This window comes from Mobula birostris, chromosome 11, assembly GCF_030028105.1.
Source record: "Mobula birostris isolate sMobBir1 chromosome 11, sMobBir1.hap1, whole genome shotgun sequence".
Classification (NCBI taxonomy): domain Eukaryota; kingdom Metazoa; phylum Chordata; class Chondrichthyes; order Myliobatiformes; family Myliobatidae; genus Mobula; species Mobula birostris.
This window is the reverse complement of record NC_092380.1, coordinates 69,706,516-69,732,528: the sequence shown is the minus strand read 5'-3', so window position 1 is coordinate 69,732,528 and position 26,013 is coordinate 69,706,516. Positions and strand designations below refer to the sequence as shown.

Below are 26,013 nucleotides of genomic sequence, written 5' to 3'. Positions count from 1 at the left end.
ATGAGGACTATGTTTTTCATTGAATGATCTCTGTTGCTTGGTTTTTTTTATCCCTCTTAGAAAATTTACAAATTACCACGATTTTATTAATGAATTTTGTCCAGTTCAAAGTAATATTTTTAACTTTCAATTCAAGTAATAATTATTACTTTGAATTTCTGTGAAATTCATACTCTCAGAAACTAAAGCCATTGCTGTTATACCATTATTCCTGCTAGTGTCCCCTTTTAATCAACTTTGACTAGCTCTTCTCTCATGCCTCTGTAAAAAAACAATCTTGCGGCATTCCACAAATTCCTTCCCTTGGGATACAGCACCATCTGTTTTTCTCAATCTACCTGCATATTCAAATCCCCCATAACCATTGTAATATTGCCCTTTTTATACATCTTTATTATCTCCCATTGTAATTTGTACCCCACATCATGTCCACGATTTGGAGGCCGGTATATAATTCCCATCAAGGTTTTTTTACCCTTGCAGTTTCTTAACTCTACCTATAATGACTCTACATCTTTGGATCATATGTGATTTCTTTCTAAGGATATGGTTTCATATCCTTAGAAAGCCACCCCACCCATTCTGCACACAAGCCAGTGATTTTGATAAAGATGTTTAGCTCAAGCTGTGATCTTCTTCCAAGAACAACTCTTATGATGCTCTCAATCATACCTACCAATTTCTAGCCATGCTATTCCCCCCAAAAAAAAGCTAAATAATATCATAAATGCTCATTTATGTGATAAAAAAAAATGGAGATCCTCTACGTCTTACAAGAAAGTTCTTCTCTCATAAGAAAACCTCACCACTGATTCACAAGTCCTTTCTCATGTTTGGCCAGCTGCCAACAGTCCACTACACTATCATGAATGTCCCTGCCTAGCCAAATGCAGGGTTTTAACAGTAATTGTCAAGCAAGTGACCAGCAAAATTCAAGTGTAGTCCAGTGTTTAAAAAAATGCTGGCCCTCCAATAAATTCGTAACTCAGGAGTCTTGGCTTCCAGTTGCTAGCTAGAATTCCTTTTATATTTTTGCCCTCACCAAGATTTAACAAAACAATCAGAGCCTGGGAACATGTGAGTAATAATTTCTAGTGGAATGGGTAAACAATGCAGGAAATAAACAACACTTTCCACATTTTTCCGATTCCTTCTATGAATCATTTAGTGTAGAAAAATATCATTTTAATTCCCTTTTCTGCACTGGATTTGATGGTTTTGATTGAAGTTTATTGAAGAGCCAATTTAGAAAATTCAGTTTCTACTTTGCAATTCTAATTTTATATTTTGCTTTAAGAATTGGCTTTCAAAATGTTAATGTTCCATTTAAGTGGAAGATAATCTCATGTACATCCACAAGTTAGAGACATGACTGGAATAATTTGCAAGATAATCGGGATGAACAACCAAACAGGGTTCTCGTAGGTGGTTTTGGTTGACCAGAAACTGTAGGTATTCAGATTACAGAAACTGAAAGTTGATGTAGTTGTCTAAAATTCTAAGAAAACAAAAAAATAACCAATTTGGTCAAACAATGATAATAGCAGGAAATAAAAAGAAAACTGAAGTGAACCAGAAATAGCAACATAGCAATTCAGGCCCTAATCATAATATACTTGAAATTCAAATCTGTGCTCTTGAAGTGCTGGGGTTTAGAAAACATCTAGCTTCCCAGAATGGTTGCTAATTATATGGCATTACTTAACCACAAAGTGAGCTACATTATTTAATTAGTTTGATTACTAAGATGAAATGATTTTTTTTTAGAAAATACTTGAAAAGGCACACAGTACAATGAGAAAGATTTAAACCAAACTAAAAACTCAGTCCACACAGAATAAACAAGAACAACCTCTCACACCATCATCAGTTTCTACCTTCTGAGTGGTGGGATATTTGCCTTCATATCGATAAAACCAACCAATTGCTAAGAATGAAAGAAAAAAAATGCTGTTAGGATAATAATACATGAATCATTAGGCATGAATTGTAGCTTGTTATTAACCTGTGCACAAATTGAAGAGATACAGCTCTTCCTGGAATAGCCATATCGACTTCAGAAAATCAGATGCTGGAAATGAAGAATTATTAACCTTTGCTGAACAAAGTATTACATATAACTTTTTATTCGTCTTTTCATCTATTTTCTTCATACACATAGTTTTCACTGTTTGTAACTAATTGCATTGGAGCTAAATATCAATGAGATTGTGAGTGGTTGTTTGTCATATCCGGCAATGACAGTTAGATTTATGCAGTACTGTTGTGTGTTTGCAGGTAACTGCTGATTCACACGTTGGGAGAGACACAGATGTCCACAGTAAGACAAGAAAACTGTGCTGGACCTGGAAGTGCTGCTCTCCTTCTCTGTTGGGCAGTGATTAGTACTGCTCGGCATCTCTCCTCCTGGTTGTTGTGAGCAGTTCTAACCAAGGTTTGCCAGCCAATCCAGTCTTGTGCAGTCTGTCCCCGACATTTTGGTACAAGCCCAGCGTGCAATGTTATACTGTATTGTGTGTGCAATACTGTATTAACTCTTACAAACATAATCACTTTATGTTGATGCCTTGAAGATACCTTCAAAGAAAATCTCATGTCCCAGAATTTCCTGTGAGTGGTGAGTCACCAACAATAATCACCCATCTACGATATAGGTTCAAACCTGTACTTTTCAAAACCTAGCAGAAATGAAAACCAATCCACACAATAGGCCTGACTTGGGTGGATGTCACATCTGTCAATTCCTTTGACTGCTTCTCAGTTCTCCCAAACCATTAAAACATTTAAAAGTTACCAAATAACACACAATTAAAAATATTCAAAAATTAAGTGGTTTCAAAACTTAAGCAAAAAGTAGAAAAGTACTAAATTCAGCTATAAACATACATAAAAATAAAATGTTTGACTAAACTCAAAATAATTAAATAACCTACTGCTCACCTTTTCTCTTACAACTTTTCTCACCTTTGAAACAAATAGAGAAACTTTCCATGTACCTATCTAACATGGCACGTGTTTTCCAGCTAGATTTCCAAGCATGAGCACTTAGAAAATGTACCTTTGTATCATGCTACTGGAGTCAGTGTTAGAGTGTAGTCAGGAGATCACCAATAGGAAAGAGCAGCAAGTATGGGAATTTCACAATCCCATATAAGCTCATGTGGGAACACGAAATTGGTCACACTCATGCAGGGAAATCCCAACAGTTCTGGGTGGAACATTAGGATTTTTCACATACATGAAGATCTGTGTCTTGTAAACTATGATAATAACTAAGATTGCACACTCAATAATTAATGATTGCCGCATTATAAAATACCTTAAGTATTTGTAAATATAAGTTAATGCACATTCAAGCACATTTTAATTGCTAGAACATAAAGAGCCTAGTAACATCGTATCAAGACAGTAATCTTTCCATTAATGTCAGTGAAATTAAAAAGCCGGAGATTGATTTCAGGACGGGGCAGTGCACATGGTCCTGCCCATATCGACACTGGAAGAGTTGAGAACTTCAAGTTCCTGGGAGTGAACATCACCATTAGTCTGTCCCAGTCCAACCACGTAAAATGTCACATTCAAGAGAGGCTCATCAACCCCTCTACTTCCTCAGGAAGCTAAATATAAATGGCATGTCTCCATTGACTCTTAACAATTTTTACTGATGCACCATAGAAAGCATCCTATATGGATTAATCAGGGTTTGCTATTTCAACAGCTCTGACCATGACTGCAAGAAACTGCAGAGAGTTGTGGACACAGCTCAGCACATCTCAAAAGCCAGCCTCCCCTCTATGGTCTCCATCTATACTTCTCATTGCCTGAGTAAAGCAGCCAGCATCATCAAAAACTCCATCCACCCTGCACGTTCTCTCTTTTCCCCTCTTGCGTCTGCTAAGAGATATAAAAGCCTCATTTCACATACCACTGTACTCAAGGACAGCTTTTACCTTGCAGTTATAAGATTATTGAATGGTTCCTTTGTATGATAAGATGGAATCTTGACCTCACAATCTACTTGTTAATATCTTTCATCTTACTGTCTTACTTTCTCTGCAGCTGTTACACCTTATTTTGTATTACTAACCCTGTACTACCTCGATGCACTGCAGTAATGAATTAGTCTGTATGAACAGTGTTCAAGACAAACTTTTTACAACACCAAAGTACATGTGACAAGAATAAACTAATTCCAATATTAACTTTGCATAAAAATGAGTTAGTAACTGGACATCATTGAAACAAAAAAAAAGCTTCTTGAGTCTGTCACACCTGGCGATCCGGCTTAATCTAACCCTCCTTTTTTGATTGACAGGTGGAATTCGAATATAGCACACAACCTCAGACCCTCAGCTATAAAATTCTCTGGCAAACCTGATCCTTTATCAGCTCCGTAGTTGGTTCTGTCAATTCATCCGTTAATCGAAGATAATCATCAGTCTTTTTGTCTTCTGGGAAAGAAAAGTAATGGAAGGGGAAAACAAAATGTTGTTTAAAATTTATATTCTGCTTCTCCTGAGTCAATGATGGCTTTAGAAATGTTACAGAAATCTGCATGTTTGATCTCATTTCTAGTTGAGTAAAACATGGTAATAAAATACAACATACATCCAATAATAATATTTTACTCTATTATTTTCTTTGCAAAAACACATCTAATGTTAGTCAGAGATAATTTGTGATCTGTTTTTCCATCAATTGTTTATTGTTGGTTGCATTGTGGTTTCATATACCTTTACAAATTAACAGTATAGAAATTCAGCACTTTTCCAATTACCTCAGCATCTAGGTGCATAGAAATAAGATTATCACGCTTTCCATTCAGTATGTTATACAAATAAGTCACGAAGCAATTTATAAAAGCACTTTTATTCTTTCTTATTAAAAGGTATAATTTCTATGTTCCAGAACCTATTGTATGGCTGCAGTTTCATAGTCAATAGTTCGTGACTCTATTTTGTGAAATCACTCAGGTTGGACACCATTATGAAATTGAAAGAAAATTCCAGAGTGCAGTGTGAAATATGAAATTAAATGGAATTTTTGTGCTCTAAAAATAAGATCCTGAGCAAAATTAGATTCTAGGATGATGCTTAGCAATGCTATTTTCTTCAGATTAATTACCATAACAAACATTGTTTTTTTTCTCCCAGTTTATCCTTAGTGCATTGATTTTAAATAAACCAGACAATGTTTCTTTATGTATGATGCACAAACACAGATCTCTATCAATTCAGGGTAAATGATCAAGATACAATTAGCAGTTTAAAAATAGACAAATACAGTTCTCATTTAAAAATATAACAGCTTCACAGGAAGTATGATTTGCTTCTGCCATTTATAGATATTGTTTTAAAAAGGTAAGAAGCATACATTCTAGAAGAATTAAATACTGAGACCATGACTGGCAAAATATCTCACATATTTCACATTAATATTTTTATTGCAAGGAAGTGAATTCAAAATATTAATAAATGTTTTAAACTTTTAAGGTGCCCAGAATATTCTTATGTTAGAAATTGCTCAGTAAATAAAACATAAGATATTCATTTTCCTTCTTGCTATATCAGTGATTGAGAGTCAGACACAAGAGACTACACATTCTTTGGTCAATAAAAGGGAAATTAAATCACATGTTCTTGGTTGTCGTCCCTTCCTAGGATGTCATTTATCAGAAAGTGACAAGTACAATCCATATGTAATTCCTCCCACCTGGGCACTGCAGCCTACCCTCCCAAACAGAACATATATCAGAGGATCTGAACGCATACACTAGGGTTGTCACAGACATCATAAAAACAGTCACAGACGAGTGTGTCCCCACAGAATCATTCAGAGTCTTCTCCAACCTGAAGCCCTGGATGAACCATGAGGTCCACCTACCGCTGAGGGCCAGATGAGTGGCATTCAGGTCTGGCGATCAAGCAAAATACAAGAAGTCTAAGTACGATCTCTGGAAAGCCATCTCACATGTGAGGTGGCATTTCCAAAACAAATTTGAATAACTGAAGGATGCTCAACTTCTGTGGCGAAACCAAGTGACATAAGTGAAAACAAGGTTTTGCTTCCAGATGAGTTCAATACCTTTTATGCTCGCTCTGACCATTAAAGCATGGAGGCACCTTCACAAGCACCCACAAATTTCATGATGCATGCTGGTGATTCTGATTCTGAAAAGCCCCCCAAACACTCTGCGATTTCCGTCTCTGAGGCCAACATGACAGCATCCTTCAGGAGGCTGAACCCACAGAAAGCATCCAGCTCAGACAAGATACCTGGCCAAGTACTAAAGGCCTGGGCTGATCAACTGGCTGGAGTGGTCATCGATATCTTTAACTCTCACTTCATCGAGAACAGTCTGAGGTAACCACCTGCTTCAAGCAGACTTCAAATATACTGGTGCTCAAGAAGAACATGGTAATGTGACTCAGTGCCCATTGTCCAGCAGCATTTAGTTCCAATGTGATGAAGTGCTTTGAGAGGTTGGGTAATGAAATAGATCAGCTCCTGCCTGAGAAGTGATTTGGATCCACTCTAATTTGCCTACAGTCAAAACAGGTCAACAGCAGGTGCCATTTCATTGGCTCTTCACTCAACCCTGAAACATCTGGACAGTGAAGATACTTAGATCAGGATGCTTGTCATTGACTACATCTCGGCATTCAATACAACCATTCTTTCAAAACTGATAAATAGGCTTCAAGACCTTGGCCTCAATAGCTCCTTGTGCAACTGGATCCTGGATTTCCTCACATGCGGACCCCAGTCAGTTCGGATTGGCAACAACATCTCCTCCACAATCTCAATCAACACAGCTGCACCACAAAGATGTGTAATTAGCCCCCCCCCCACCCCGCCCCAGCTCTACTTGTTTTATACTTATAAAGCAAAGGCTAAGTACATCTCCAATTCCATTTTCAATTTTGCTGATGACACCACTGTTGTAGGCCAAATCAAAATTCGTGATGAATCAGCATACAGGAGGGAGTTTGAAAATCTGGCTGAGTGGTGCCGTACCAATATCTCAGTCAGTGTTTCAAGACCAAGGAGTGGGTAATTGACTTCAGGAGGAGGAAACCGGAAGTCTATGAGCCAGTCTTCATTGGGAGATTGCAAGTCGACTTTAAGTTCCTCGGTGTCATCATTTCTGAGGATCTGTGCTGGATCCAGCATGAGTAAGTGCCATTACAAAGAACCTCCAGTTTCTTAGAAGTTTGTGAAGATTTCACATGTTATCCAAAACACTGATAATCTCCTATAGATGTGCAGTAGAGAGTTATGGTTGCATCACGGCCTGGTATGGAATCACCGATGGCCTTGAACAGAAAAAAAGCCCACAAAAAGTAGTGGATACAGCCCAGTACCTCACATATAAAGCCCTCCCCACTGAGCACAGCTACACAGAGGACTGTTGCAGAAAAGCAGCAGGACCAATACCATCCAAGGCCATGCTCTCTTCTCACTGCTGCTATCAGGAAGAAGGTACAGTAGCCTCAGGGCCCACACCACCACATTCAGGTTAGTTATTACGCCACAACCATCAGGCTCTTGAAACATCACTCACCCTTTCACTCAACTGTTCCCATAACCTCTGGACTAACTTTTTAAGGATTCCACATCTCATTTTCACAATATTTATTTCTTATTTATTTATTATTAATAATTATTATTTTCACTTGTTTTGCATTTACGCAGTTTGTTGTCTTTTGCGTTCTGGTTGTTTGTCCTTCCTGTTGCGGTCTTTCATTGATTCTATTGTGTTTCTTGTATTTACTGTGAATCTCCACAAGAAAATGAATCTCAAGGTTGTATATGGTGAAATAAATGTACTTTGATAATACACCTACTATGAACTTTAATATATAATGTAAAAATATAATGTAAAATTATCAAATGCAACCGAAAGGAACCTTTTTGAGGAAATACACGGAGAAAGAGATTTAGAATAGACTGAAGTTTTACTCAGTAAGAGTGAACAATAAAGACGTTACTTCCTGAATGCTTTTGGGCTGCTGATCATGAAAATCATGAAATTTCCCTATCACACTCCATTTCTTTGAAATTGCCTATCTTTATGTTTTCAATTCATAATTCATGTCAGAGTAGCTGATGCCAAGATTAAGGAGGGCATTTTTGTTGGTCCACAAATCAAACAGATCATCAATGTCAAGCAATTTGAAGAACTTCTAGTGGGACCAGAGAAAACCACATGGAAGGCATTCAAGGATGTTGTTGAAAATTTTCCTGGTAACTACAGAGCACCAAACTACATGCAGCTGTTTGACAACATGCTTCAAACATACAAAACAATGAAGCGCAACATGTCACTGAAGATTCATTTTCTGCATTCCCATTTAGACTTCTTCCCTGCAAATCTTGGCACTGTCAGTGACAAGCATAGTGAAAGGTTTCACCAGGACATTGTGGTCATGGAGAAATGGTATCAGGGCAAATGGAATCCATCAATGCTGGCTGATGATTGTTGGACACTTAAGCAAGAAGTATCAGAAACTGAGTACAAATAAAAATCATCAACAAAACATTTTTAGCTTAGTTGAACTATTGCAAAGCATCAGCACTATTATGTAATTAAAAGCATTATAGTGAATAAAAGCTAATTTCTTTTTTCTCCAAATTCATTCATGATACAAGAAGTCTAAAATAATATTAATGTTCAGCTTCAAGTGGTCTATCATAACAAAAGAATAAAAATTCTGAGGAAACAACAGTTTCAAAAAAATTTACTGTACGGTGTCTGAATTTTTATTTATTGGCTAGATTTGGGTAGCAGCAGTGTTACTAGCTGCACCATTGTTGTTCTGATAATTTTTGCCACTTTGATAGTAAACACAAAGAAACATAAGACACAGGAATGGTACAGCACAGGAACAGCCACTCTGATCACAATGTTGTGCCGAACTAATTGCATTACAGGTTGAGCATCTTTTATCCGAAATTTCAAAATCCGAAAACCACTGAAATCTGAATTTTTTTTTGAGCACTGACATGACATCACAAATGGAGAATTCCACAAGGTGCTGGAAAGGTTCCCAGGTGATGTGCAAACCTCTGCGCACCACAGACAATTCTGAGAAAAGACCTCACATCTGTAATGACTAGAAGTTAATGAAAAATATAAGAACACTCCATAAAGAGCAAAGTGAAGATCCGAGTTATTGAAAGAGTGGATTCGTCAGCATTGGAGTGCACATTTGCCACTTAACAGTATGCTGATCATGAAACAAGCTAAGATCTAACACGACGTACTGGAAATTGAAGGTAATTGTGAATATACAGCAGGCTGGTTGCAGAAATTTAAGAAAAGGCATGGCATTCAATTTTTAATGATTTGTAGTGATAAATTGTCTACTGATCAGGAAGCAGCAGTGAAGCTCATTGATGAATTTACCAAAATCATCACTGATGAACATCTAACATGCTGAATGGCCGCATCAGTACATCAGTGTGATGAACAAGTGAAGACAAAGACTTCATACTGGCAGCAGATAAATTCAGAGTCAGAACAATAGTGATGCCAGACAGCCTTCAGGGTGTATACAGTATATTTTATATATATACCTTCAAGGTGTATGTGCAGATATACGTGGATATACTGTATATCTGTATATGCAATGTAAGAGAATTTCATGTTTAGACTTGGGTCCCATCCCCAAGGTATCCATTATAGAGATGCAAATATTCCTAAATCTGAAAAAATCCGAAATTCAAAACACTTCCGGCCCCAGGCATTTTGGATAAGAGATGCTCAAGCTGTAGTAATTAAATTCCCAACTGAACTAATCTCTTCTGCCAACTCAGTGCCCATATCCTCCATCTCCTGCACATTCATGAGAGCCTCTATCATAACTGCTGCCACTACCACTACAGGCAGAGCAATCCAGGCACACACTATCTGTGTTAAAAACCTGCCCTGCACATCCCCTTTGAACTTATCCACCTCTCATCTATAATGCAGGAGCACTGGTATTAAACGTTTCACCCTGGGAAAAACATACTATCTGTTTTTTCTGCCTTTGCCTCTCATATCCTTATAAACCTCTAGCATATTTCCCCTCAGCCTCTGCCGCTCAAAGGAAAACAGCCCAGGTTTGTTTAACTTCTCCTTATAATGCATGCCCTCTAAATCCAGGCAGTATCCTGTTAAACCCCTTCTGTACCCTATCCAAAGCTTCAACATCTTTCCCATAAGGTGTGACCAGAACTGAATGCAATACTCCAGATGGGGCTTAGCTAGAATTTTATAAAGCCACAACAAAACTTCCCAACTCATGACAAAATTATTCGAGTAGTAAAGGCAAGCATGCCATTTGTCATCTGCACCCTCTATCAACTTGTGTACCCACTTTTACATAGTTGTAGACTTTGATCCCATATCTCTCTGTGCATCAACACTGTTCAGGATCATTCCATTAATGATGTACTGTCTCTTACATTTGAGGTCCCAAAGTACAACATTGTCATTTCTGCATCCACATCTGCAATTGATTAATATCCTGTAGTATCCTTTGCCAGTGTTCTATGTTATTGGCACCACTACCAAACTTTGTTTCACCTGCAAACTTACTAACCCATCTACATTGTCATCCAGCTCAGTTATATATATCACACACAGCAGAAATCCCAGTGCAGATCCCTGCGGAACAATACTAGTCAGACAGATTAAGTCACATTGAGCGCTACCCTCTATCTCATATGAGCAAGCCAGTTCAGAATCCAAATAGTCAATTCACCATTAACCTTCTTGGTGAGCATCCTATGAGGGACTTTGTCAAATACCTTACTAAAATCCATATATACTGCAGCTCTAGCCTCATCAATCACCTTTGTCACTCCCTTGAAAACTCACTCAAGTTAGTAAGTCATGACTTGCCCCACAGAAGACATCGCTGACTGTCCTAATTATGCCATTTTTTTCCCAAATGCTCATAAGTACTATCTCTAGTAACTTCCCTACCACTGATGTAAGACTGCTTCCTGGATTATTCCCATTTCCCTTCTTGAATATCAGAACAACATCAACTAATCACTAGGCCTCTGGGACACAAAGATGCTGGTCAAAGTCCAAGAAATCTCATTTTTTGCATCTGATTAACCTGGTGTATATGTCATCTGGCCCTGGGGACATCCACCCAACTATTCTTTAAAAGACCAAAATTATCAGCTTTATCTCAAAACACCCTATTAGATGAGCATACGCTACACATATCTCCCTATCGTCCACGTCCTTCCATTGTAAGTACTGATGCAAAGTACTCATTTAGGACCTCACCTACATGGTCTGCCTCCAAGCACACATTCCCTCCTATATTCCTGTTTCCTAGTTATTCTCTTGCTCTTGATGTATGCAGAGTATGCGTTGGGATTCTCGTTAATCCTACTTGCCAAAGACTTTTTATGGCCGTTAATGGCTTTCCTAAATCCCTTCACGAGTCTTGTTCCAGTTGTTTTTTTTAATAATCATCAAGAGCTCTAGTTGACTTTAGTTTTCTAAATCTTACATTTCCTTTTCTTTCTTAACTTAACTCACTACCTCTCTTGACATACCAGGTTCCATTAACTTGCTGCCCTTGCCCTTTTTCCTGAAATGTGCCTGTCCTATACTCTGTGTAGTTGGTCTTTAAACACACTCCACATATCAGATGTGCATTTACCCCGAAACACCTGTTCCCAATTAACTCTCCCTGGTTCAAAGTTCAAAGTAAATTTATTATCAAGGTAGATGTACAGTATATCGTCATGTTCAATCCTAATTTACTTGTGGGCATATGCAATAAATCCATAATAGGATAACATATTAGAATCAATGAAAGACCACACCAACTGAAAGAAAGTTTCTACCTAATACTCTCATAATTTCCCTGCTACAATTTAATACTCTCCTATAAGGTAGTACTTCTCCTCATCTATAGCCATATTAAAACTTGAGGAGTTATGATCACTATTCCCTACCTGTTCTCCCACAGAAAGGTCAATTATCAGGTACAGTATGGACCCTCTTATAACCATTTAACAACTACGGCACAGAAACAGGCCATCTGGGCCCTTCTAGTCCATGCCGAACTCTTACTCTCACCTAGTCCCACTGACCTGCACTCAGCCCGTAACCTTCCATTTCTTTCCTGTCCATATAGCTATCCAATTTAACTTTAAATGACAACATCAAACCTGCCTCAACCACTTCTGCTGGAAGCACGTTCTACACACCTACCATTCTCTGAGTAAAGAAGTTCCCCCTCATGTTACCCCTAAACTTTTGCCCTTTAACTCTCAACTCATAACCTCTTGTTTGAATCTCCCTCACTCTCAATAGAAAAAGCCTATCCACATCAACTCTATCTATCCCCCTCATAATTTAAAAAACCTCTATCAAGTCCCCCTCAACCTTCTATGCTCCAAAGAATAAAGACCCAACTTGTTCAACCTTTCTCTGTAATTTAGGTGATAAAACCCAGGTAACATTCTAGTAAATCTTCTCTGTACCCTCTCTATTTTGTTGACATCTTTCCTATAATTTGGTGACCAGAACTGTACACAATACTCCATATTTGGCCTTACCAATGCCTTGTACAATTTCAACGTTAGATTATCTACATATTGATTTAAGAAACCCTCCAAGATGCACTCAACCTCTTAAACTTCAGGGGTCCCACTCTAGATTAGGTAATTTGAAGTCATCCACTACAATAACCTTATGATCTCTACATTTCCTCTAATATGTCTGCATATCTGTTCCTCAATGTCCTGGTGGGGCTATTGGGGGTGTTGAGGGTAGTAGTGTCTGTAGTATAATTCCAAAAGAGTGATCTCATCTTTCCTATTTTTGAATTCAGTCCATATAGACTCAATGGATCAGCGCTCTATTATCCCCTCTGTGATATTGCCCCCAATCATCAACACAACTCACCCCCTCCCAATTCTTCTACCTCTTTCTCTATCTTTTCAAAAATGTCAAAACCGAGGAACATTAATTATCCATTCCTGTCCCTCTTTCAGCCAAGTCTCTTTATGGCCAGAACATCATAGTTCCCTGTACGGATCGAAGTGCTAAGTTTATCACCCTGATCCATAGTAATCCCTGCATTAAAATGCACATACTTCAAACTGTCCATCTCATTGCATCTATTACCTTGCTCCTGCCTGTTTTTTCCAAGTCGTGGCAGCTACCTTCCTCTCAATTCCTCCAATTTCTGATCTAGTGCTTGGATTCCCATCCCCATGTAAATCAAATTTAAACCCTCTCAAGTAGCAACAGTGAACCTCTTGGCCAGGATATTGGTTCATCTTCAGTGAAGGTGCAATTCATCCCTCTTGTAGAGAAAGCCTTTAATTCCCATGAACTATAAACTAGTGTCACAGTTTAGTGAGATTCAGTTTGAAGTTTCTTTTATCCACTCTGCCCCTTTCCTCTGCCTTCCCTACTTTGATGAATATAATTATATATTATAATTAATGTTATATAATTATATAATTAATATGTATTATAGTTCAGTTCTGCTTTGAAAAACAAATAATAAAATTCAATATTTCTGAAATCCTCACATCTTGGCTACCAAAATGATCCGCATTAGATTCAATGCATTAATCCAATAATTTATTTTATCACAATGCTGCACGTTGATGTTATATTCAATGCTGCAGTTTACAAGCAGTCTGGCAAGTGAACAAACTGCCATGAGTTCTGAAGAGGAAATGGATGCTCCTGGCTACTATTCTGTCTGGTCTTTGGCCAAACTGATTCTGCAGCTCATTTTTATATTCTAATAATACTAAGATTTATGAATGTCATCTTGGCTTTGGAGAAGACCCCAGAAAGGAAATCAATCTTGGAGATGCTTAGTAACATAAATATAGCATTAAATTCTTCCTTTCCTGCTTCAGTGCCTGGTGTAAACTACAATGCATTCTTTGTCTGAGAACAACAAATTGAAGTAATCTCGTTGATGTACAGCTATGCAATTGACTACTTGATAATACTACTGAATATGACTTAATTCTGACAAATCAGCAACTACTGATTTTCCACATTTTCTGAAACCTTTAGATTCCTTACAATATTTACAAATATGAAACTGAAGAATAAGCATTAAATTGTGTTAATGTTACTGGTTGACTATTATTATATTAGGATAGAAGTTAGATTTTCATGCTTAAATGAATATAAAGCATATCAAAAAGATACATAAGCAATATACTCTGAATAATATGATAGGGAAATTTTGTAAAAATATCTTACTTTCACTTTTTGATGGAGGTTGTGGAATTACATCAGCAGCTACTAACACTGAACTCTTGGGCTGTTCATGTTGTCCCCAGTCTTCATCCCATTCCTTTTTGAACTTCTGTTCTTGTGCTTCTATCCTGTGAGCAATTCCAATAACATTACTCAATAATCAGAAGAAAAAAATATTGCATTTTGCATAACCTTGAGTTTCCTTGCTTTCAAATAAGCAGGAAAAGTCATTATACAAGATAAAGTATGCCAATTATTGTAATGGTTTTCACATTATTCGGATAATCAAATTAAATTTAATCCTTAACTATTTTACTGACAACAGACTCTATGTACTTGTGTACCAGAGAATAATGATGTGTTGTTAATAGTTTATTTTTATTTTGTAACTCCATCTGGAATGCTTTTGCTCAATATGGGTACTGGTTATAGATAAGAATATATATCTTATCTATTTGCAGTACCATGTAATAGCATATAGATCTTGTTTATTTGCTACATGGTCATTAAGGAACAAAAGTACACAAGCATCTGCAATGCTCTCAGAGACAAAGCTGAGGTGACTCACACATTGTGAAATCAAGGCACTGTCAGGCTTTCTTCTGAGGTAAGCTATATTTACATTTACATTGAAAAAGCCAACAACAAAAAAAATCACAACTGGTTAAGTGTGGAACCGTTGGTCAAAGAGATTTTGCATTAACACTAGCAAGGGGTTCTTGGTTGCATGCTGAATTCCAGTCGTTCACGTTGCAATCATGACTTTTATATGTTCTTGGCAATTTCCTTTTAAATGTCCCCTTTCTGTAAGAAGGCTGCCTCTTGCACGTTGTTTCTCAGAAGCTTGTGCATGTTCCATACCCATCTGTCTCCAAACATCAGCCATTTTTGAACCATAAAATTGAACAACAGTATCATGTCTAAAGTAGGGTCATACAGCACAGAAAGAAGCCCTGTGCCCAACTGGTCCATGTCAACCAAAATGCCCTCCAAGCCGGCTCCATTTACAGCATCTGGCCCACAAATTCAAAATGTTTTTTTAATCCTTGTGCCTGTCCAACTGGCTTTTAAAAGTACAATGTAAGGAGTAATAAGGTATTAAATGAACTAATGGCACCAAAAGCAGACAGATGGCTAGCACATAATGGGCAGCACTCAATGATCTTGGAAGAAATAACCAGTGTTGACAATCAAGGAATTAAAATATGGAAGAAAGCATTGAACTCAAATGGGTGAAAGACAGTGGAAGTAGACAAACTAAATGGCTTTGTCCTTGTCATGTGCTTGAATGAATGGAGGCTGCCATTTTGTGATACTGCTCTGTAGCCTCCATTTTGTGAACTGTTTGATGAACTAACTCTTGCTGTGGGATAACTTAACCAGAGCAATTGAACAAGGACACGAGGAGTTTCTACTAAACCTGAGAGTATTCTCAGATAAGCAGTATTTGTGTACAATGGCAGGTTTGCGGAAGTAATCTTATTAGCTTGGCCCAGTGTCTAGGTGACCCAGTTTGACTGGTCTGAACCAGAGTAAAATAGAACAAACGAAGTCACCTAGTGCTCAAAGTTGTGTAGTCCTTAAACTATATCCAAAGGGAATCCAACACAGGTCAGTCAGATGACCTTGAGCAAATGAGATCGAAATGCAACATTTGAACTGATGAGGGAAGAATATAAGAGTGAAGAGTTTCAAATGCAAAGGGATGTGTACTCCAGAGACTAACTATTGCGAAGAAGAGCCCTCATGTCAGGATCTGGGAGAAGGATCAATTAACGAGCCAACAGATGATCTTCTATTTCAGTGATACAAATTGAAGAAGTGGTTTGAGTGAGTACTGGTACAGAAGGAACAGCAGAATTCATGTTTTAAGTTGTTAGCCTGGAGTCAACATAGTTGCATTGTTGTTTGTGTACAGACAATAAAGTGCGAGCTTCAATTAATTAAGAGTTGTGTCACCTAGATCAGCTGATGAAGGGTCAACAGCAAAGATAAGGAAATCTATTGGTTGAAGTTTTCCAAACTTACTGGGTACTTGCAAAATACCAATGGTTTGAAAAACTGCCAATATGACCCTTCGTTCAAGAAGGGAGGAAGATGAAAAGTGGGTATTGAAAGGCCTGTTAGCTTAATATCTGCTGTTGACAAAATGCTGCCGTCTAAAATCAAGGAAGAAATAGCTAGTCATTTAGAGAAGATTAAGAAGAATAGTCATTTTGCTTTCACAAAAGATAAACTATGTTTGACAAATGCCCTAGAGTTCTTTAAGGATGTACCAAGCAGAGTTGATACTGGTGAATCAGTAGATATAGAATATTTTGATTTTTAGAAGACATTTGTCAAAGTATAATATAAAAGGCTAGTGCACAAAGTAAGACCATTTGGGAAAATACGATGTAATTTATTGAAGTCTGGATGTTGTATAGAAGAAAAAGTCAAAATAGTTAAGTCTTAATCATGCTAAAAGGATATAACTTGACTTGGCTCTCAATTATTTATATTAATGACGTGGAAGAGGCAGCAGGATGTCAGGTGTATAAGCTACAGCTGGTGCATTGCATATAGTTTTGGTCCCCTTATTTAAAAATGATATACTGTGGATTCTGGTTAATTGGACCATAGGTTAATTCGTGCATCCACTTATTTGGGACAACTCTTAAGAGAACAAAAACAAATTGAGAAAATAGCCAGGATTCCCTTTGGTTATTTGGGACGCTATGCTGTTTAATTGAGGCAAGAGTTGGTCAGTTATATGCACTTGTGTGGCCATTAGACATTACACCATGCTTAGAGCTGATGGTTTCTTTAGTTGTAAATGCTTATGTTATGTTATCCATTTGGGCCAATGGATACTACCTTAAAAAGCATCAAATTTTTTTTGATAATTTTGTTTTTTTTTATTTTGATTTTAAATTTCTTTTTCAGATCTTTGCCAAGATGCTACAAAAACACTTGAAATTAAGCGAAAAAAAATTATTCTACTGGACCAATTTAAAAGCAATCACCTAACTAGAATGCTAGAATCTACAATTGCAAGCTTGATATATCAGCAAGATAAACTGCAAGAAGAATGGGAATTGTGCGAGGGACAACTAGGAACATCCCATAAATGAAATTATGAAGGTAATGTTAGAAACCACTGTTTTTTAAATAATACTTTTTTATATAAGATTTGTACTTTTTAACAAGTATTTCTCACACTCACTGGCAGAAAGCAGCATAGCAGCTAAACTAACGTTTTTTTGGCTGAGTATTAGCATTACCCACGTAATGTACTAGTTTTAATTATGTAGCTAACTAATTAATTCATCACTATCTAAGGAATTTTCTTTACTGGTCATTACTATCTAAGGTATTTTCTTTACTGTTCATTACTATCTAAAGAACTATCCTCAAGATGGTTCATGAAGCAACTACTTTCACTTCTTTTATATTTTCTTTTTATTTCAGACTTGGTTCTGCTACTGTTGGAACCTGTTATCTATATTCTGGTGGTGTGTTTTTGGGCCGATCGGGTGATCTGGTGCTTTGCTGTCTCTGAGGGGGTTCCACAAGGCTGGCAGCAAAGCATGCAGCAGGGAGACGGGCATGAAACCAGGAGATGGGCATGAGCCTATGATCGACTCCATCGCTCACTGATCTTGCTGATTAAAGCACCAAGGAAGATTGAAATCATCAAAGCATGTGCTGAGGGCGAGTGAGTGTTCAGTACTGTCTACTAGTCTCTCATTTGCTGCTGCTGCAGGCAGAGGGTATTTGTGTGTGGTGAACTCTCTCTCCCTCTTGCTTGTTGCTCTCAAGGGAAGGTCCTTGTGCTCAACTGATCTATCTCTCCCTTGATGCTGCCGGAGCAAGGCTTAGTCACCATGGTTTGAAGAATTGGACTCTAATTCAGGCTTTTGATGAGTTCTAGTTTTGGTAGCTCCTTTTTGCTACTTTTGGGCGATTTTTGAATCAGGGCAGCCCGCAGATAATGAACACTGAGGTGAACTGAAATATGCCTTTTGAGTTTGTGCTCTATATTCTGCGTTTTCGCTCGTGTTTTCTGTTACCGTTTGCATGATTTTTTTTTGCATGTAGGGGAGTTTGATGTTTTTCTTTGAAAACTTCAGGGTTGTATGCTGCATACATATTTTGATAATAAACTTACTTTGAATGAGTTAAGATTTAGTGCTACAGTGGAAATCCAGCAAAATTCTTCTGCTTGTTGACAATTGTGCAGCACAACCTAATGTAGAATATTTGAGAAACATCCAGCTGTAATTCCTGCCTGTCAGTACAATATCCTTGGTGCAGCCAATGGATGTGGGAATCATAAAAAAAATTAAAGACATTGTATTAGAGAATGTTTGTGAACTACAGTCTCAAAACAGTTGAAGAAAATCTACCCGACATCACCTTCAACAGCTAAGGAGTGAGTGCAAGGGTTAGCCTTATATAGGCAATACAGTTCATCAGTGATAGCTGGTGAGAAATAAGCAGTAAGACAATTCAGACTGTTTTGCTCACTGCATTCAGGCTTGAGATGCCAGAAACACCCAGGAGTGAAAATGAAATAATTTCACTACTTCAGCAAGTTAGGGACTACAAAGAATTTTGGGGATGCAATTGTCAAAAGTAATGTAACAAAGCACCAAAGTGGGGAATATGAAGACGAGGAAAGTGATTGAATTGAATTGACTTTATTTCTTACATCTTTCTCATACATGAGTAAAAATCTTTACGTTATGTCTGTCTAAATGTGCAATCATAGTAATTTATAATAAATAGAACAGTCAATGTAACATAGAAATACACTCAGATCAGTGTGAGTTAATCAGTCTGATGGCCTGGTGGAAGAAGCCTGTTGATCCTGGCTTTTATGCTGCGGTACTGTTTCCTGGATGGTAGCAGCTGGAATAGATTGTGGTTGGGGTGACTCGGGTCCCCAATGATCCTTTGGGCCCCTTTCTCATACCTGTCTTTATAAATGTCCTGAATCATGGGAAGTTCACAACTACAGATGCGCTGGGCTGTCCGCACCACTCTCTGCAGAGTCCTGCGATTAAGAGAGGTGTACTTAAGAGAGGGGTTGCTGCAATCAGTCAGGATGCTCTCAACTGTGCCTTTGTAGGAAGTTCTTAGGATATGGGGGCCCATAGCAAACTCCTCAACTATCTGAGGTGAAAGAGACGCTGGTGTGCCCTTTTTACCACACAGCTGGTGTGTACAGACCATGTGAGGTCCTCAGTGATGTGGTTGCCAAGGAATTTAAAGCTGTTTACCCTCTCAACTCCAGATCCATTGATGTCAATAGGGGTTAGCCTGTCTCTATTCCTCCTGTAATCCACAACCAGCTCCTTTGTTTTTGCAACATTAAGGGAGAGGTTGCTTTCTTGACACCACTGTGTCAGAGAGATGACTTCTTCCCTGTAGGCCACCTCATTATTATTTGAGATTAGGTCAATCAATGTAGTGTCTGTTTCAATATTATTATTAATTTCCACATAGAAGAATATAGAGTACATGAAGATATATATTATGAATCAAAAAGATAGAATAGTACAGAATACATTATATTTAAGTCACACTTGCAATTGCAGTACCCCATATTCATAATCAAACAGGTAAATTAAATTAAATTGTAATATTGAAATGTGAAGTTTTATTATAGAGAAAATCCAAACCCCCTACCAAGATCGAAGCTGTTTGGTAAAGAAAGAAAGACGGAAACAAATCCTTATCACGTAGTGATTTATGTTATTAGCCAACATCTGTACTTTAACACCAATCAAAGATTTTGAAAATAGTTCAGAAATGGTCCCCACACTGTTTGAAAGTCTTGGTTAGAATCAGAAATTGAACAATAGATCTTCTCTAAATTTAAGCATGACATAACATCACGTAACCATTGAGCGTGAGTAGGCAGAGCAACATCCTTCCATTTAAGCAACAACACCCTCCTAGCTAGAAGAGAAATAAAAGCAAATTGGATGTCTCCAAAGTTATGCCTTTTTCTCCAACAATACCAAACAAGGCAGTCAAAGGGTTAGGCTTAAAATTTACTTCAAAAAGTACTGAAAAAGTTTGGAATATTTCCTTCCAGTATTTTTCAAGACCCAGGCATGTCCAAAACATGAATTAGTGAAGCCCCCCCACTGTTACATCTATCACAATAGGGAGATATATCCGGATAAAAACGAGATAGCTTGTCTTCGGACATGTGGGCCCTATGGACCATTTTAAATTGTATAAGGGAGTGGCAAGCACATAATGATTAAGTGTTAACCAATTTAATAATTTCATTCCAAGTCTCCTCAGAAATTGAAATCTGTAAATCTTTTTCCCAGGCGCTTTTAATTTTGTCTAAAGGAGCCTCTCTCATTCCCAACAACATGCTATAAATATTGGATATTGAACCATCATGAAAAGGTTTCAAATTAGAAATTACATCTAATAAGTTCTTATCAGGACTCATAGGAAATGTATGTAACTGAGATCACAGAAAGACTCTAATTTATAGATATCGAAAAGAGTGAATTTTTGGTAAGCTATATTTAGCTGACAATTGCTCAAACGAAAAGAGACTTTCTCCAACAAACAGATCCTGGGAGCACGTAATACCTAATCTATCCCATTCTTTAAAAACTACATCGGTCATGGAAGGTTTAAAAAATCAATTAGAAAAGATGGGACTAGAAAGAAAAAATCTCAATAAACCAAAGTATTTTCCAAATTGCAACCAGATCCTCAAAGGATGTTTAACTACCAAATTGTCAGTTAGTTTGTTTAAAGATAAAGGAAGTGAGGATCCAAGAAGAGAAATGATAAATTTTTTTTTAACAGAGTTAGCTTCTAAAGAGACCCATACTGGACAGTCCTCACAGTTAATATTATACGACCAAAACATAAGATTTCATATATTGACTGCCCAGTAATAACACCTAAAGTTTGGTAAAGCTAAACCTCCATTCTTTTTAGCTTTTTGAAAGTGGACTTTATTTAATCAAGAATGTTTGTTTTTCCATATGTAAGAAGATAGGATAGAATTAAGAGAATCAAAAAAGAACTTCGAAATAAAAACGGGTAAGGCCTGAAAAAGGTATATAAATTTAGGCAAGATATTAATTTTAATAGAATTAATTCAGCCAATCAGCGATAAAGAGAGGGGCAACCAGTGTGATAGTATTCAATCAGGTAAGAAAATTTTCTTTAAATAGCTGTTTATAATTCTTAGCAATTGTTACACCCAAGTAGGTAAATAGATTTCTTACAATTTTAAAAGGAAGGTTAGTATTAATTGCCAAGTGGTTAGGGCATTGGGCTCACGATCTGAAGGTCGTGGGTTCGAGTCTTGGCCAAGGCAGCGTGTTGTGTCTTTGAGCAAGGCACTTAACCACACACTGCTCTGGACAGACTTTAACTTTAACTTAGTATTAATTGTTACCAAATTATTCAAGGGGAAAAGTTCACTCTTATGTAAATTCAATTTATATCCTGAAAACTGGCTAAAACAGGAGAGTAAAGAAAGCATAGGAGGTAACGAAGTCTCAACATTAGAAATAAAAAGCAATAGATCATCAGCATAGAGTAAAACTTTGTGGGTAGTACCTCTTCTTAAAATACCAGTGATATCCCTAGGTTCTCGAAAAACAACAGCTAAGGGTTCTAAAGCCAGATCAAAGAGCACAGGGCTCAAAGGACAGCCTTGTTTGGTTCTACGTCGGGGTTTTAATGGTTTAGAATACTGAAAATTAGTAAGAACCTGAGCAGAGGGAGATAAATAAAGTAAATTAATCCAACGAATGAAATCAGGCCCAAAGTTAAATTTTTCTAAGTTTTTAAATAAATAATTCCATTCAACCCGATCAAAAGCCTTCTCAGCATCTAGAGATATCACGCATTCCGATAGCTCCTTAGAAGGAGAATCCGTAACATTTAGTAAATGACAAATATTAAAATGAGAATACCAATTTTTAAGAAATCCAGTCTGATCATCAGATATGATAGATGGTAAAATATTTTCAAGCCCACGAGCCAAAAATTTGGATAGAATTTTAGTATCAACATTAAGTAAAGAAATTGGTCAACATGAAGAGCATTCAGTTGGGTTCTTATTTTTTTTTAAGAATAAGCGAAATGGAAGCTTCATAAAAAGATTGTGGCAGTCCATCCAACTTAAAAGAATCCAAAAAGATAGAACATAAATGAGGTATAAGCAATGAGGAAAAAGCCTTGTAAAATTCACCAGAAAATGCTTCAGGACTTGGAGATTTCCCAGAGTGCAATGAACGTACAGCCTCGGCAATTTCCTCATAAGAAATAGGTTGATCCAAATGTAGTGTCATCGGCATATTTAATTAGCAGATTGGAGCTGTGGGTGGCGACACAGTCATGGGTATACAGGAAGTAAAGGAGGGGACTTAGTACACAGCCCTGAGGGACTCCTGTGTAGAGAGTCAGAGGGGTGGAGGTGAGGGAGCCAACTCTTACCACCTGCTGGTGATCTGACAGGAAGTCCAGGATCCAGCTGCACAAGGCAGGGTCGAAGCCGAGGTCTGAGCTTCCTGTCAAGCCTGGATGGAATTATGGTGTTCAAAGCTGAACTGTAGTCCAAGAACAGCATTCTCACGTAAGCATCCTTCTTCTCCAGATGCGTAAGGACTGTATGTAGAGTAGTGACTATTGCATCGTCTGTTGATCAGTTGTCTCTGTAGGTGAATTGTAGAGGGTCCAGTTTGGGTGGTAGCATGCTGCAGATGTAGTCCTTGACCAGCCTCTCAAAGCATTTGCTTATTATTGAAGTGAGTGTGACAGGACACCAATTGTTCAGGCATGTTACCTTGGTCTTTTCTGGTACAGGGACAATGGTGGATAATTTGAAGCAAGAGGCCACATTACACTGGGAGAGGGAGAGATTAAAAATGTCTGTTAACACAACCTGCCAGTTGTGCTGCGCACATCCTGAGAACTTGCCCTGGGATGCTGTCCAGTCCCACAGCCTTGTGACTGTCTACCCGTTGGAAATATCTGTGCACCTCAGCCTCAGAGATGCTATACAACCCTCACCACAAGTCACATGTGCTATTCGTTGTGAATGTTGACTCAATCTTGTCCCTGTATATTGTTTCACAGCCTTGATAGCTTTGCGCAGATCGTAGCTGCTTTTCTTGTGCTCCTGCTGATTGCCGGCAAAGTACGCTCTATGTCACCCAGTAAGTGCTGCTTGCACAAAACTACTGATCCAGGATTTCTGGTTTGGGAAGACCCTGACTGACTTCTGATGAGGATGAGGATGACGCAACAGAATCTGAGCTAGTGACTACACATGATGCCAGGCAATATATTGTTGGATCATAACATTACTTCATGCTGGAAGGCAATGAAGGCAGTCCATTGTCTGTGCTGATTTTGTTCATTTTCAGTCCATCACAAGTAAATGGCAACGTTTGCTTGATGAATTCCATCATCGATAACCATTACTAATTAATACACAGTTTTACTGTACAGTATTAATGTTGGTAGTGTTCTAATTTGTTCTGTATTTTATTTGCAGTACCTAATTAATTAGTTCATGAGTAGTTTGTTTTTTTAAATACCTTTTTTAACTAATTCCATGAAAACGAATAATTGGGACAGCTGCTTAATTGGGCAAAACGTATTGTTCCCGATATGTCCCAATTAACTGGAATGCACTGTACTAGTACTGGGACAATCCAATGGAGATTCACAAGCTAATTCCTGCCATTAGAGGACTGTCCCATGATAAATGGCTGAACAGATTAGGTCTACACTCATTGGAGGGTAGAAATTTGAGGGGAGATGTTATTGAATCATGTCTGATCCTTAAGGGGCAAGAGAGGCTTAATATCAATGCTTCCATGAGTGGGCGAAGCTGAAAGGAGAGGACATAATTACAAGATTGGTGGACAGTCTTTTAAATATGAGGCATATTGGAACAGCCTCTTGCTCTGGGCTTGCATTCTTGGACAGCCATGATTATTTTGCACCTGTAGAGGGAGATTGTCAGACAATATCTTGGGTCAAAATCATTCATTTATTTCTCTCCACAGATGTTGCCTGAGCAGCTGGGTTCCTCCACCAATTTGGTTGTTGGTAGTTATGGTATCTTGCAACTTTAGTATATTTCCTCTCAAAGGACATTTGGGAATCAATTGGGTCTTTAGAACAAAATACTTTGTGATTCATATTTTTCAATTACCTGATTATTAAATGAATTCAAATTTCATAGCTGTCACAGCAGATTTTGAAATTGCTGGGCACTTATGTTAATGGTTACTGCTATAATCCCTTGATTAATTTCCTTCCTATTAATTTGACAGACAATAATTGACTTGTTAGCTATAGCAACTGACCCTACTTGTTCCACTTTATTGGGTCAAATTCAGATTTCAAATCAGAAATTTTAAGCTGATTGTGGTGACTTGACAGACAATGAATTTATTAAGCAACTGACTGTGGTTTCTGTCAGTAAAGCTCAAATCTATTCAGCTCAAAGCTATTTCTTTGATACATAGATACTTTATTGATCCCAAAGAAAATTACAGTGTCACAGTAACATTACAAATGCACAGATATACAAATATTAGAAGAGAAGTAAGAAAGAATAAAAAAATCAGTTACCTTAAACAGTCTAACAGGAGGGGGTCATCATTTCCCTGGCTATAGGTTGACTCATTATAGAGCCTAATGGCAGAGGGTAAGAATGACCTCAAATAGTGCTCTTTGGAGCGTGCAGGCCAATAAACAAAATATTTCCCCATTAAACAAGCACATTGAGGGCATAATGTTTGCAAAAAACTGCAAAAGATAAAATCTCATCTGTTTGAGCAGCTTGGAAGTTCTGACTAAAGCAATCCACCATGACCAATTATGGTGCAACATTTTTTCATTAGCTTGCAATCTGTCCTTCAACATATCCTCTGAAAACCAATATCTGAATAATAATCCATACATTTATTCTTAGTACCTCTCAAAAAAGCATGATTTACACACATTAATAAGAACACTTTGAGCAATATATCGAAAGGCCAGAAAATTTAATTGGTGATTAAAACATTGAGAGAATAACTGAGCTGAACAGCTCGAGGGATTCATTCAAGGTAATGATAAGCAAAGGCAAGCCAGGATAGGAGATATTCTGTGTAAAATTGTCTGACAACACACTGTTTTCATATATCCATACTTAACCAAGTGTCTAGAGAATATTTAAGAAGGAAACAGCCATTTAAAATGTAGAAGTAAGTTACTAGGCAATGAACAAAAAATTTATTTTTAACTATAACGTCAAATGATTTTGGATTCTACTGAAACCAAACATGACACATGCCTTCAATTCAAAATAAAGTTGAAATATTCTATAATTTTTAAAGTAAAATCCAAACTGGTCATTAATTGGAAAAAATTATACAATGGTGAAAAAGTGAGGATCCTCTGCTCTAATCTCAACCAATGGGATATCTCCTGTACTGCTATAGATGTGACTTTAAAACTGACTGCTAATGGATTATATATGATTATGGTCTGTTCAGCAATTAAATACAGATCATAAATTATTTCTGAAAATACCTTTACCTTCAGTCAGTATTATGGTAAAAAAAACAGAATTTTCAAATAAAACACTTACTGGTCAATTTCTTTTTGATATCTCTCTTGTTCTTCAGCAGTTTTCTGTGATATCTCCAGCTTTCTTCTAAGATATGAAAAAAATGTTTAATTAGTTTCAGTTAAAATCACAAGTACATTAGCAACAGTCATGTTTG

General features: G+C 37.5%; 1 protein-coding gene across 1 annotated transcript in view; it reads right to left on the bottom strand.

Annotated features, from left to right (window-relative positions):
• ush1c (Usher syndrome 1C) overlaps positions 1–26,013 on the bottom strand; it is a 205,519-nt gene that overhangs the window by 85,038 nt on the left and 94,468 nt on the right. The window contains exons 14-18 of the mRNA XM_072271371.1: positions 25,878–25,943; positions 14,255–14,379; positions 4,375–4,451; positions 2,431–2,506; positions 1,862–1,927 (exon numbers count right to left, since the gene is read on the bottom strand). Coding sequence (XP_072127472.1) covers positions 1,862–1,927; positions 2,431–2,506; positions 4,375–4,451; positions 14,255–14,379; positions 25,878–25,943 — 410 coding nt within the window. The remainder of the gene's footprint in view (positions 1–1,861; positions 1,928–2,430; positions 2,507–4,374; positions 4,452–14,254; positions 14,380–25,877; positions 25,944–26,013) is intronic.